The 14324-nt window shown below is 34.9% G+C and overlaps 1 protein-coding gene and 1 long non-coding RNA gene across 2 annotated transcripts in view; one reads left to right on the top strand and one right to left on the bottom strand.

Annotated features, from left to right (window-relative positions):
• The window catches only part of LOC124410529, a 71279-nt gene that overhangs the window by 7601 nt on the left and 49354 nt on the right, over positions 1–14324 (bottom strand). The window contains exons 2-6 of the mRNA XM_046888980.1: positions 4711–4757; positions 4179–4601; positions 3360–3641; positions 2961–3254; positions 38–131 (exon numbers count right to left, since the gene is read on the bottom strand). Coding sequence (XP_046744936.1) covers positions 38–131; positions 2961–3254; positions 3360–3641; positions 4179–4601; positions 4711–4757 — 1140 coding nt within the window. The remainder of the gene's footprint in view (positions 1–37; positions 132–2960; positions 3255–3359; positions 3642–4178; positions 4602–4710; positions 4758–14324) is intronic.
• On the top strand, positions 948–2954 carry LOC124410303. Its single transcript, XR_006929591.1, has 3 exons — positions 948–1000; positions 1165–1827; positions 1994–2954. It is a non-coding gene; the product is annotated as an uncharacterized LOC124410303 (long non-coding RNA).

Raw genomic sequence — 14324 nt, 5'->3', positions numbered from 1 at the left:
CGATCGATCAATCAATCAATCAATCATGCGGACTTACTGAGAAGTCGATGAACTCGTTTCCATCGACGAGGGTTTTCGGCAAGCTTCACAAGCAGCTCGAGCAAACTTTCGGCCAGAGCGCCTTCCTGGGCCTGAGGGATTAGAGAAGAGGAATAAATATCATGATTTAACGTTATGGTTTCGAGTCTAGTGCACAACAGGGGGATTTTGATATAATAATAATAATCCACTGTCAATTTTTTATATATAATTCTCCAAAGTTTAACGGTTATAATAGAATTGAAAGAAAAGAAGCCAAAAAAAAAAAAAAAAAAAAAAAAACATTCCTACTGACGTATCGAAAGAAAAATCAAAGCTAAACTCAACCTGTAATTCGAGCAATCGTCGTGGTCTTTGATAACGCTGATTTTAGTGCGTGCAACAAGGGTTGAAAAATTGCCGGTGTTTAGCACGGGTAGTTTGTAGATGTTGATTAATTAGAGGCGATAACGCTGCTTCTAGTGTAAAGTAATGGGCCGCTAATTGGCAATTCATTCCTATTCCCGATAGAGCTCTATGCCAAATATGTATATGTGTATGTATATATATATATATGGTATCGTATCTACCCATCTACCCTATTATTATTATTATTATTACTATTATCATTGTACCAATCGACGATTCAATAGCTGCGTGCGGGACACGATTGATAATTGATTAACCAAATCGTGGAAAGATTTATACAGGCGTAGGTATACGAATGATAGTCCCCAGATAAAAAATTACTCAACAATTATACATAATAAAAAGAGGGAATAAGAAAACAATTGTTGAAAATATTCAAATATTGGCGCTTTTGAGTGAACGATATCGAGCTGGTCAAGTTAGACACTTATTGTAAGTCGATACAGGCAAGATTATATTTGTTTTGATTCTGAAGTGTGTGAATTCTTCTTCCGGCCTCAGTCTTCGCTGCTCTTTCGCCACGCGGTGTTTCAAACGTTCTCCTTTTACTCAGGTATATATATATATATATATATATATATTTTCTTATTCTCTTCGATTCACCTAAATCCTGTGTAAATTATTTGTAGCTATTTTACCGCTAGAATTTTAACAGATTATGAGTCCAGACCCTCGTGTTACTGTAAATTCATTCAACTTTGGTTTTTCACGTTTAAGGTGTATGGCCGACGGTGAAGAAATCTCTGTTCGCCATATTGATGATTCTGCACTTGGCACAAAGTGTGGTGATATACGTTCCCAAAGTGTCAGCAAACATGGTACAGAATCAAGGATATTGTATATATCAAATACACAAGTTTAATGGCAAGAATTATCAGCTGTGCATTTTTAAAATGCAAATGGAAATATGCATGAGTAAAAACGAACCAGAGCTTTATATACTTGGTACAGTGCAACGACCAGCAATTCACCCAGAAGCTTTGGATAAGAAGAATAAGGCAGCTAAGGTATCCGTGATACGTGGTTTGAAAATCGAAAAGTTCAAATATACGAGTCGAGACAGTCGAGAAATTGTCCGGGTATCTAATCAAAGAGGGAAACCTGTTGAGTCAAAGGTCAGGTGACATTCAACAACAACAACAACAACAAACCTCAGAGGCTCAAAGTCGGCAGTGGAACGGGAATAACAGCAACACAAGGGAACTAAAAACTTTCAATAAGAATAGCTACCAGCAAGGAAAAGGACAATAAAACTAGCGGACCATAAAGGTCAGACAAAAGTGACTTAGTAGTGGTGGACGATGTCGAGTCAGTGATTGTGATTAAAAACGTAAATGACGCGATATCCAAAATCCTTTTTTGACTAAGGATGTGTGTATGGTAAGCAGCATGGACAATCGTTTAAAGGAACATTTGAACGATCGCGTGTAGTACAATGTGAAATTTTTCACGCATTCCTGTGTGGTAAAATGAAGGAGGCATAGCTTGGTGGTGCAAATAGCTTCTTCTCGTTACTGAAAGATGATTGTTCAATGTATTGTTTCAGTTATTTTTCAAAGTATAAAACTGAAGTTCTGCAATATCTACAAGAATTCTATGCAGAAGTTCAAAGCATGCGAAGTATTTCAAGAGTCTCAAGCTGGACAATCCAAATCTAAATCCAAGAATCCACGTCTCCCCAAAAAAGTGAAGAAGATAATGAAGAAGAAGTGCAGGAATGGTCAACGCAGAGCCGCCGGTAACTCTTCAGGAAGCTTTGGAAGCAGATGATGAAGAAAAACGACACCAGGCTGTAGAAGCTGAATTAAAATCTCTAGAGGATAACCAGACCTGGATGCTTGTACCTTGACCTGATAACGCGATTGTAATCTGAAATCGCGTTATTTTGCACGCTAACGAGACGTGAAATTACGGAAGGAAGAGGGTGATATATTTTTCGCTGCATTTGCAGAACATTTGGAATGACGATGATTATTATCGTATCACATACAGGTGAACGTATATATATATATCTATATATATATATATATAAAGGGAGGGGGGGGGGGGGGGGGGATATACGCAGGCCAGCATCAGCACTTTAGAGAATCCTCGCTGAGACTGCGCGTCGCTTTTTCAGCTCCGTAAATCAATTTTCTCCCGAATTTTCTGGATTATTTTAACACCCCTCGCCACCTATATACATATAATATTATATATATACATTTAAAATACTGTCAACGGTGAAAGCCTTTCAATTAATTCATATCTCGACGCGATATTCAAATATACGAGACATGGAAATGATGTTATTTTATTATTTGAGTGAAAAACTTATAAAAGCACTTTTTTTTTTGATTATTTATTATTATACCAGAGTTGTTCTCGATTTTCTCCCGAGCTTCTTGTTCACACACCCAACCGCGTCTGATAGTTGATTAAGAATTCGAATTTCTTATGATAACTTGGGTTTGAAAATGAATATATATGTAGCTTAATGGTAAAAACGTTTAGATTCGTTTTTAACAACTCACTCCAAGCTCTTGAAGCTTCTGCTGTTGTTCCTGTTCCGCGTCGTATTCAGCCCTCAAATAAGCTTCCAAATCGCGAAGTACAGCTTCTTGCCTCTTGTCCAATTTCCTGTTGTCCTCAAGCTCCGCGGTGGTGTCGAAGTTACCGGCTTTCAAATCCCCCGCTTTTTCGCCGTCCAAATCTTCGTCCACGTAATCCTTGAGTTTCGGTCCCGTGAACTCCTCTTCATCATCATTATCATCCTCTTCTTCATCGTCATCATCATCATCATCATCATCATCGCTAACACCGGATGACTAAAATGGAGAACACATGAGAAAATGTAAAAATTGATTTCATAATTTCGATGCTAATAATATAATTCTTCATTTTTCATTCCAATTCCTAGAATTATCCTTCACCTCGGTCAAGATACTCGCAGTTTTATCATTCCGGGATTTTCCCGCAACTGCCATCGAATTCTTGGCCTGATCATTCAGCCCATCGAGTATCTCCTTTACGCTGAATCTCTTCTCGACCGTGCTTGAATCATTCCGTGTTTTGATCTCCTTCTGGGTACTCAGTTCCTTTTTTACCGTCGGTACTCGTTTCATCTTCCCACTTTCATCCTTGTCCTCCTCCCCTTCGCTCTTGGCACCGACTCTGAAGTGATTCGAACCTTTGTACTTCATGAGTTCGGTCACCTTGAAAAAGAAAACAAAGAATAAGAATAAGAATATCAAGAATGAGGATTAAAATATTCCCAGGTCAAATTGCTGATTGAAAATTCTTGTCTTTGAGGCTCTTTTCCCTATTTCCTTTACTGAAACGAAAACAGTATACAAAAATAATGAATTTCTTTGATTGGACTAAACCATCGACCAAGTTCTGTGTAATATTCAAACCCCAAAATAAGAGTTTCTTTCTTCTCTTTCATAATCCAAAGTGGCTACAAATTTTGGAAAAAAATTCCATCACAATTCCAGGTTTTCCAGGACCAAAAATCTCCTTTTCCCAAAAATTTTCCCAGTTTTTCCTTCCGGACTCTATATTGGGTTAAAATTCAATTCGAATTTGAAAAAAAATCCTATAACTTACGAAAAAAAAAGTCAAAAAATAATTTCTATGATACCCACGATGGAAATTTTTTATATTTTCAGTCTTTCCCCCCATGACAAAATAAACCCCCCCCCCCCCCCCCCCCCCGACAATTTCACCCTGATACCTAATCAAAAAATCACCTCCTTGTCTTCCGTCTCGATTCCATCGAGAATGGCTTCGTTTGAAGTTTCGCTCTCGTCGGATCCGCTCTCGACGCTTTTCTCCCTCGAGTCGAAATCCTTCTTGGCCGTGTCGTGGTCGAGACGAAGATCTCGACTTCCGGAAGTCGGGGGCTGACCGTTTCCGCTGCGATTCTTCATCCCCGGATGTTGATCGTCGCGTCGTGACATAGCTTCATGGGATTCAGCAACGGCCTTCAATTCCTCGGCATATTCGTTGACCTCGTCCTCTTCCTCGCCTTCGTACTCCTCGGCCTCATCTCCACCGAGGGTTCGATCCTCGTCTTCATCGTCGCCGATTTCCCCCTCCTTTTCCTTTTCGTTGTCCCTCGATTCCTTTGCTTCCGGCAGCGTTTTGTTCGAATAAACGATCCCCGATGGATTCTGAAAGAAATTGGTTGATCAGGATTTTTCGTAAAAATTTCCGAGATGTTTTTTTTACATTTTACATCAGATTGTTATATCGCAAAAATTATATTCGATATTCACTCACCGATATTCTCAGACTCGATACTGCCACTAATTTATCCTCATCGTCTGCTGGAACAAAAAGAGGTTTACAATTTCGTTTGCATATATATAATTGCTAGAAATTTTTTTTTTTTTTTTTTCTTTCTTGAGACGTTTCATGTACTTGAATGAAACCAGGACTGAAATGTTTTTTTAATGAATAGGAAAACTTGAGCGTTAGTTTCATTCAAATCCATCAAGCGTATCAAGAAATCACCTCGTCGGGGGTTGTTTTTACCCCTGTAAACCGTTTTTTCGCAGTTAAAAAAAAAAACGTCTCTCTTAGTTTTAAATGTTCTTAATTTATGTAACAACCAGGTTTACAGCTGTCCGTTGATCGTGTTTTTTCGCGTATTGTGACGATGTATTATACCTGTATTGTATTCATAGTCGATAGAACATTTGAACGTTCATGTTAAATTATTTATGTATTTGTTTTGTACGTCGTTTATTTTTATGTGATTTTAGGACTATCAGGTCTAGTTTGTTGACCTGCGACGAGTAGTGAGACGTCAATTTTTTTTCATTGTATTTTACATTTTTCTTAACGTTGATCATAAAAAGAATAAATAACTGAATAAGTCATTTGTCTTGTCATTTATTTAAACTCGTTGATGTATTTCACTTATTGCTCTATTTTCTTTGCTCCTATTTTCTTTATACCGATAAATATAAAATTGTTATGTTATATAAAAGTGTCATATTGAAATTTTTACAGTATGAATAGTAGATCAAGTATATTATTAACTATTTTTAATTAATTTATATGACATGAGTAATTTGAAAGTCCAAGAATTACGATTTTGCCTCCACATTAAAATAAATAAACTTAGGTTATGTGATGATAAAATGGCGCCGAGAAACAGGCTCTCTGACGTCATGAGGACATTTTTCAATACATACGTGTTATACTTTATACTGTAAAATTTCAATGCGGCATCCACATTTGTTTGCTTTTCTTTTCAGGTGTCAACTTCTGAGAAGAAGTTATTATACTTGACTGTATGCTCGTTAATGGAAATTACTCGAGGCTTTTTGATGTATGTAAATTGACAAAAGGTGTAAGCTCGTATACCTGTCTCCTCGACGAGCGAGTTACTATAGTATAGAATTTCGTACACCCTTGGGTAAAAGTTTCTAAACAAAACTTCGTCATCGCCTACATATTTGTACGTAATATACACATTAGGGTGGCGCAAAAAAACCGACTATATTTTTTTTTTTTTTGAGTCTCGTGTGACAAAATGTTAGTTTTTGATGTTTCAAGAGCCTACTCCAAAAAAAAGGTCAAAAAAATTTTTTAAGAGGTCACTCCACATTTTTTAAAACGTCAGATATCGTCAAAAATCGATTTAGTTTTTTTTTTTTTTTTTCTCGTTACGGATAATTTTATAGACAAAAAAAAAAAATATAGTTTACGAAAGTTTCAGTTCAAAATTTGAATTTTGAAAGGTCGCTCATAATTTTTTTTTCAATTTTTTTGCTGCATTTCTTTAGATCTTTTCTAGCGACCTTTTTTTAAATTTTTTATTCAATTTTTTAAGTTTTTAATTTTTTGTGGTCAGTGATTACGAATCTAAAATCGGATTTTAAAAAACTCAAGATGGAGAATCCAATATGGCGGATGAAAATTTTTTGGGGGTCATCGATTACAAATCTGAAATCAGGTTTAGAAAATTCAGTCCGACTAATCCAATCAGCGACCCCCTAAACCCCTGCACAGAGTATTTTCACCATATTCGATTAAATTCGAAATTTTCATCGGCCATATTGGATGTAGAATACTATCTCGTTATAAAAGTTGACTAAGCAAAAAAAAAAACCAGTGACAAAAAAGAATCAATCGTAAGAAATCTGCCGACTGATCCAATCTCTAGATACCGTTTCACCAAAAGGTGCAATACAACGAACAAAAAAAAAAAAAAATAAATAAAACCTTTACCCAAGCTTTATCTTCTACACACTAAACAACTAACAGCAGATACAAAGTGTGCCGAGAGTATAATGAATTCACAAATTATTCCATTACATATACACACTTGATGAAATTAATTTCTACTGCATCAGAAATTGGCGCGTTATACACGAATCCGCGTGTCGCTGCATAAACCGGGAGTTTTTAACTTAATAATAAAGCTGAGAGTGGTTTAATGTAGAGCGCAAAAACGTAGGCAGACGGTAGAAGGTAACATAACCTTAAATATAATCATCGAGGTTCGTTCCTATCCTTTCGCCCCGCTTTGATCATTCGAACGTACGAAATTGAGAGCACAGTTAGAGGACCAGAGATGGGTTTGGGGGGGGGGGGGTTTAAAATTATCACAGAGACTGGACCATAATTGAGTTTCAGATTCGCTACTCGGAGTCCACTTAATACATTAATTATACATATATGTAGGTGGTACTCTAAGCATATATCGCGTAGAGCCTTTGACAGAGCCGACGACGGTTAGAAGCCATCAGGTGTAATAATATCATAATATGCTTTGAGAATCGATTCACCCTGTCGTGAGAAGACGAGAAAATGTCGTTTGAATTTCACCTTTAAAGTCGTTATTAATTAAACCCGATAAACAGATCTTAGAGTATAAATTCAGTTATCTCGTTTGACTCTTGGTAGATTATATTTTTTCTTTAATCAGCTGGAGACTGTGCAAAGAATTTAAGCTGGGATGATGAACGGATTAGAGAAATGAGAGCAAGAAAAAAAAATTTTGTTATAACGAAAAGACTATTATATTACGCTGCTACATATTTTTTCTGCAAATTATATAATATTGCAAAACAGCGTTTTCGTCACACGAGTATTAGTTGGTGTGGGAGGCGTTGTTTTTATTTTTAATTTTTTCAATTTCTTTTGTTCTTTCCTTATTTTTGTTCGCATCTTAAAATTTTTTTTTTGCTTCGGATTCTTTCCCCGAAATTATTCAGAAAAGTTGGGTTAAAACGCAAGGAGAAAAGAAAAAGATAAAAAAAAAAAAAACTAGGAGAAAATCATCCTTCCGGCGTAGTTTTAGACGAGTGTAATTAAGATTGACCGGATTTAATTATCTGACGTCGTTGCGTTTAAGGGATCGTTAGGCTCTAACGATGACAGGATATAAATTGTATATCTTTCTTCCTTTCTTCCTTCCTTCCTGTTCTTCACCACTTCATCCTCTTTTTCCTCCTTTTCCTCCTCATATACTATACTATACTATACTATTATTGTGCGAAAATTTCGCTCACAGGAGTCTTGGAATTGCTCTGTATACATAACTAATTGTTACACGGTATTATACGAGATTCGGGCTCAATTCGTTATGCCTTTCTGCTACGCATCTGCGTCTACGTAAAATGGATCAAGAGAGAGAGCGAGAGAGAAAAATAAAAGAAGATACAATAAATAATTAATCAACGTCCGTTTTTTTTTTAATACCTTGTGCACGAAGAAAAAAAATAATAAAAAAAACTACTCTGAGTAATTAGACGTAATTGTATAAACTAGTTTTGGTAGGTAACGCGATTTCCTAATTTTTTCCACACTTTTCATGAATATCGTTGACGCGTTTTTAGCCGTTTTAAAATTCTTTGACATTTATAAGATTTGACGAAACTTAGGTGAGAATCAAGAATGAAAATTGAAGAGATATATCTTAGTGTAAGAAATAATTATAATCAAATGAAAAACACGGGAATTATAATTACCCTTAAATTTCCAGTAATGAAATAAAAAAAATATAAAAACTTTTTCTTACGTACATACATACATACATACATATTTTTAATTTTCCATAGCATAATCGTCGTTGAATTTTCGGCAAACAATTTCTTTCATCACTTTCGATGGAAAATACTTTCCGCCGATTCTGATCTTCCAAATTTTCCCTGCACTGAATTTTTTTTTTCTCCCACCTCCACCCCTCCCCCCATTATTTTTCTTCTTTTTTTGCTACCAAATTTCACCCTTTCATTATCCCTGTTTTTTTCACCGCGAAGCGTCATCAAATCAGATCTAATCGTCGTCCGAATCCTGAAGCACCGTAGTAACACGTATCATCCACCCCCCGGCAGTAGGAAAGTACGGCAGAGTCAGAGTCGTAAAAAGCAAGGAAGATTTCGCACCGGTTTTATTCCCTCCGCACAGGAGGATCGTGATGATAAAAACCGTCGGAATAAAAGAAAAAGAAGAGGAATAAAAGAAAGAGAAAAAAAAAAAAAAAAGAAGAAAAAAACGGAGCTCGCGCAAAAATCTGATAAGATTAGAAATCCATAAACTAGAATCACCGTTGCACAGACTGTCTACCTGCAGAAATTCGGATAATGTAATCGCGGTGAAACATAAAAAAAAAAAAAAAAAAAAAATTAGAGTACTTTTTCCTTATTGTTTCCTACGCGTATTCTAAAATCGGTAGAGTAAAAAGAGAAATAACAACAACAACAACAATAACAATAACTGAGCGTAGGTATATCGTACTAAAGGGAATTAGATTTCACGTGTAGACGGCCGGTAGAAATATAAAAATATTATAGGACATAAAGCATCGTTAGTTGTTAATAAAATTTTCATATTCCCTACGGATGATTGAAATAAGGTAACTAAGGTAGACAAATTGTTGCCACGGTAAATTCTTTCCTTATCCTTTACTCTCCTCCTTCGCATTCATTTTCCACTAGATAATTTCCTTGGATATATGACGAAGAAGAAGAAGAAGAAGAAGAAGAAGAAGAAGAAGAAGAAGATGAAAAAAGAAAAGCAAGAAGGAAAGAATAAAAATCACAATTAAGCTGATTTCCAACGCTCCGAATTTTCTCTTTTCGCACTTTTCGTTTAGCGTTTTCTCTCTTTCTCTCTCTTTCAACCACAGTTGTTGGTTTCTTACTCGTCGTTTTTGTTGTTTTCTCAATTTTCGTTAATTTCTTATTAGATATTCGATTTTTTTATTTATTTATTTCTTTCTTTCTTTCTTTCTTTACTAGTTTTATTGACGAATTTACCTTATTTGAAAAATATAATTTACATGGTAACAGAGACTGTCGAAAAATATCCTTAGAAGCCCACCGTTAACTGTGGATACCTTTCCTCACCCTCCAAGAAAAAATCTCTTTCAAAACGAAGAGTAGGAAAACGAAAAGAGGAAAGTATATGAAGAAAGAAAAGAATGTCAATTACCCGCGTTAAAAATACGAGTAATTAGTCTCACGGTGGAGAGAAAATTTACTCGAAATTAGGCGCAGTAGTAGGTACGTTATACGTGCCTTAAGAGGGGGAGAGAGAGCGAAAAAGAGAGAGAGAGAGAGAGAGAAAGAGAGAGAGTTGAAAGGGTAAAGTACAGGCCACGAGGTCGTGGGTCGTATTAATTGTCGGATTAATAAATTACAACCAAATTATACGAGGCTTTCCTTTACACCGCTGTTATACCTATACCTATATCTGTATTATGTATATACTTTACACACACGCATGCACACGCACACACCTCAGGCCACGTGTAATTTCCCTACGCAGCTCTCTTCACTAAATCCCTTGGAATTTTAGGGTGAAAGAAAGAATTTCGCAATGGGGATCGTAAAAGTACGTCGCACATTATATACATATATATATATATAGTTACAGAATGATAAGGTGGAGTCTTTTTATGAATAGAAATTTTCAAATTCCACCTCTACATACATTACATATATACTTTGGGATTAAAATTTTCAACAAGTTGCTCCACCGTTACTTTTTTTTTTTTTTTTTAATTTAATTATATTCATTATTAAGCGTACATATTTCACACTCAAACATTGTGCAAAAAAATCTCCTCCGATATCCGATAAATGATGCTAAATTTTAAAAACCTTTATTTAGAAAAAAAAAAAAAAAAAAAAAAAAAAATGTTTCATTTGCACGGAGAGAAATAGATAGATAGATAGATAGATAGATAGATATCGGATTTTATTATACCTATTAGACTAAATGATTGATTCAAGCCTTGAGACAAATTAATAGCAATAGAGGTCAGAATTACAGAGAAAGAAACATATCCAAGATACGATTCAGTACCGCTACGTACATTCGATATAGGAAGAAAATAAAAAAAAATAAAAATATTAAACAAAATATAAATTTGCAGATAGTACAAGAAACAAGAAGAGGAAAAACAAAGGAGAGAGAGAGAGAGAGAGAGAGAGAAAATTAATAAACCCGGAAAAGTTTTCAATCGGAGTTTAAAAAAGCCAGCCTCGTTTTCCTACAGAAAATGTTAATACTGACCGCAGCGATAAATTGAAAATACGTTTGGCCATCGAGATTTTATCGAGCCGTTTTTCGAAAAAGAAAAAAAGAAAGAAAAAAAAAAAAATATCAAAGACCAAGAATACGTTTTATAATATTCACCCCGAGAGAGCAGCGGCTCTCGGTTTTCCAATATTTCACTTCAATATGTGGGATATAAGGGTTAAAGGGTATAAGGTGGATGGGGTGGATGGGTGGTTATACAGTTGAAAATGCAGGGTATAAGGTAGGTGCGCGCTTCATACGAAAGAAAGGAGGAGGGAGGGAGAGAGAGAGAGAGAGAGAGAGAGGGAGGCAAGGAGAGAGAGAAAGCTGAAAATAGGAGGCTGTAGCCTCCTAGCTCTCGAGAGTCAACTCACTTTTCACCAGCCCTGCACGTTCCTGGCAAATTGCTTCACCCTGGTTACGGCAGAGAGCATGCATGCATTTATAGGTGGTAGACACGTAGACACATCTACCCGGTGCACCATATGCCAAAAACTTTATCTCATCTCATTTCATCTCATCTCGTCTTTCTGCACGTACGTTTTCTAAGAAATAATTCTACCGGTTAGTTTGATTTCATCATCGCGTTGTACTAATAATAATAATTATATAATTCCGCGTGGATATTGCAACTGCGATATCGAAATAAAAAAATTACGGAGAAAAAGAAAACAACGAAAATCTGTTTGTTTGTTTGTTTGAAAAACGGAATTTGAAAATTTATTAGAAAAAAAATCAGATCATTAAAGTTTTTCACAATTCTTTCCTTCGTATAATTGTTTATAACTACGATCCTATGTAGTTTCGATTTCTTATATATATATACATATATTATGTTTTGAAAATTTTTGAAAATGTAAAAAGGTTAATGAAATAGTTTTATCTCGACTTTCTACGTTATGATTGCCTGCTCCCTGCCCCCGCCCCCCTCTCCCAGAAGCTATTTTATTTAAGATTCAGGTGAAGGAAACGAGGATAAAAAAAATAAATAAATAAATAAATAAAAACCACCACCACCACAGCCGTACAGATGCACGAGATACAAACCTTATCCATTTGCGATAAATAATATGCATATATAGATGCATAAACTGCATGCATAAATTGTACTGAGAAGTTGAAGAAGAAGAAGAAGAAGAAGAAGAAGAAGAAGAAGGAAAAAAGCATAGATCAAATAAATCACGTTCACACGCATAATATATCTATAAACATAATATAGTATTTTACTGTGGTCGAGGAACGCGGAGGCGGAAGGTCGAGTAGGAGGAAAAGGAAAAGGAAAAGGAAAAGGTAAAGGTAAAGGAAAAGGAGAAGGAAGTAGTGAAAATTTATCGGCTTCATTTCCGGCCTGTGTATAGGCATATATATATATATATATATATATATATATATATATACCTACATATTACACACAGAGGGTGTAGAGGTATGTGTATGTATAATTTATATATATATGTAGGTGTCGTTGGGACCAGTTGATAACCCAGCAGGCGACGCGACGTCGTCGTCTCGGCCATATTGCGTGTAGGTATAATGTATAGTACATACATGCGTATATATAGTTTGGATACCTATATATGTATTTACCATAAGGACATGGGTCGTGGAATTTTTCCGCGTGACTTTTCCTTAAATTCCATTAGACGGAAGATATATTGCAATGTGTATATATATATATATATATATATATATATATGTATGTATATATATAGACATATTTTCATATATTGTATAGTATAACGGCCATGTGCGTAATATATTTTCCTTCTTTTTCTTTTTTTTTTTTTTTCTTCTTTTTCTTTAAACTTTCACAAGGTGTTTGTGGTCTCTAGAAATTTTATTCAAACTTCGTGGGATTCGCGATCTCGTCGATTGAAAAAAGAGAAAAATAAGATTAACAGAAGGAAAAAGAAGAATAAGAAAAAGAATTATGTGGGGTACGTAGATCGTTGCGTGAAAACTCGAGTTTTTGGCAAAGAAGAGTAAAAAGAATGAAAATCAATTAGAAAAACTATACACCCAGTTTGTATAATAATGTATAATATTAGAAATACGAAAAGAAGAAAGAAAAGATAGAAGACGATGCAGTATTCGATTCAAGAACATTCGTGATGCATAATTAAAACCATAAAAACTGATAAATGAAGATACATGAAAATTCCATACTGAAATTCTAATTCATATTTTGATCAAAAGTTGACGGAATAAAAATACGAAAGAAGAAGAGTAGAAAAAAAAAAAAAACAACAAAAATTCTCTCACAACTTTCTGATAATCTCTCAAGTCGTCGTTTTCAAAACGATTAAAACGCGGAAAACTCAATTTTTCTCAAAAGTGACGTTCACGTTGTAAATATCTAAAAAAATTTTTTACGAATTTTCTATCGACTGGGGGAAAAAAGGGAAGAAAGAGAAGAAAATTTTTTTTTTCGCCGTATGAAAAGTGAAATGGAAAAAAAAAAACAAAAACAGAAAAAAAAAAACCGTTACAGCCAAATGTGTAAAAAAAATTTGTAATCTACGTTAAATTTTTCTTTCTCTTTATACGTTATACAGTTAAAATGTTTATTTCTAACAATATTCGACCTCTATACACGTATTATAAGCATGATTCACTTTTTTACTTTCCTCTGTCGGCGGTCGCGTGACGAGAGAGATGGGAAACGAAAGGTAATAAAGGAAATAAAAAAGAAAAAAAAAAGGAAAGAGAGAAATGATCGTTCGGTAATGCTTGTCCCCGGGGTCGTGTTCGACGACGTCTTTATCGAGCTCAGAGATATCCATACATACATATATATATAGTATATATATAGTAATAACACTCACATTCGCATCTAACATGTATGCAACGTAGATATATGAGGCATTCCACGCGGAACCGACGGACATCCGACGCTCACCAGCGGCGATTTTATTTCGAATTTAGCAATTTCTTAAGCAGGGTGTAAAAATGGAATGAAAAAAAAAAAAAATCATTTGTCACTGATTATGAGTTTTAGATATTTTAGGGACGAATGATTTGATTTTTAACTCCTTCTCTGATAAAACTCGATAAGAAAATTATCGAACAACAATTGCAAACAGCTCTGATCGATTGTTCGTAAATTTTTTCTATCCTTGTTACGATCATAATTATCGTTCGTTTATTCATCTGTTGGACTTTTTTTTTTTTGCGTTTTTCAAATAAACTTATTGATCGGACATACATATATATATATAATATATATATATAAGCATAAATTAGTGATTGCAAGTCAAAATTGTTGGTTTTTTTTTTTCTTCTTTTTCTTTCATTAATTAATGTAAAAGTTTGCTTTACGCTTCGAGGAATAAATAAATAAATAACAATGAATA

Source organism: Diprion similis, chromosome 9 (genome assembly GCF_021155765.1).
Source record: "Diprion similis isolate iyDipSimi1 chromosome 9, iyDipSimi1.1, whole genome shotgun sequence".
NCBI classification, from domain to species: Eukaryota; Metazoa; Arthropoda; class Insecta; order Hymenoptera; family Diprionidae; genus Diprion; species Diprion similis.
Note: the sequence above shows the minus strand (reverse complement) of the source record. Positions and strands in the feature narration are given on the sequence as shown.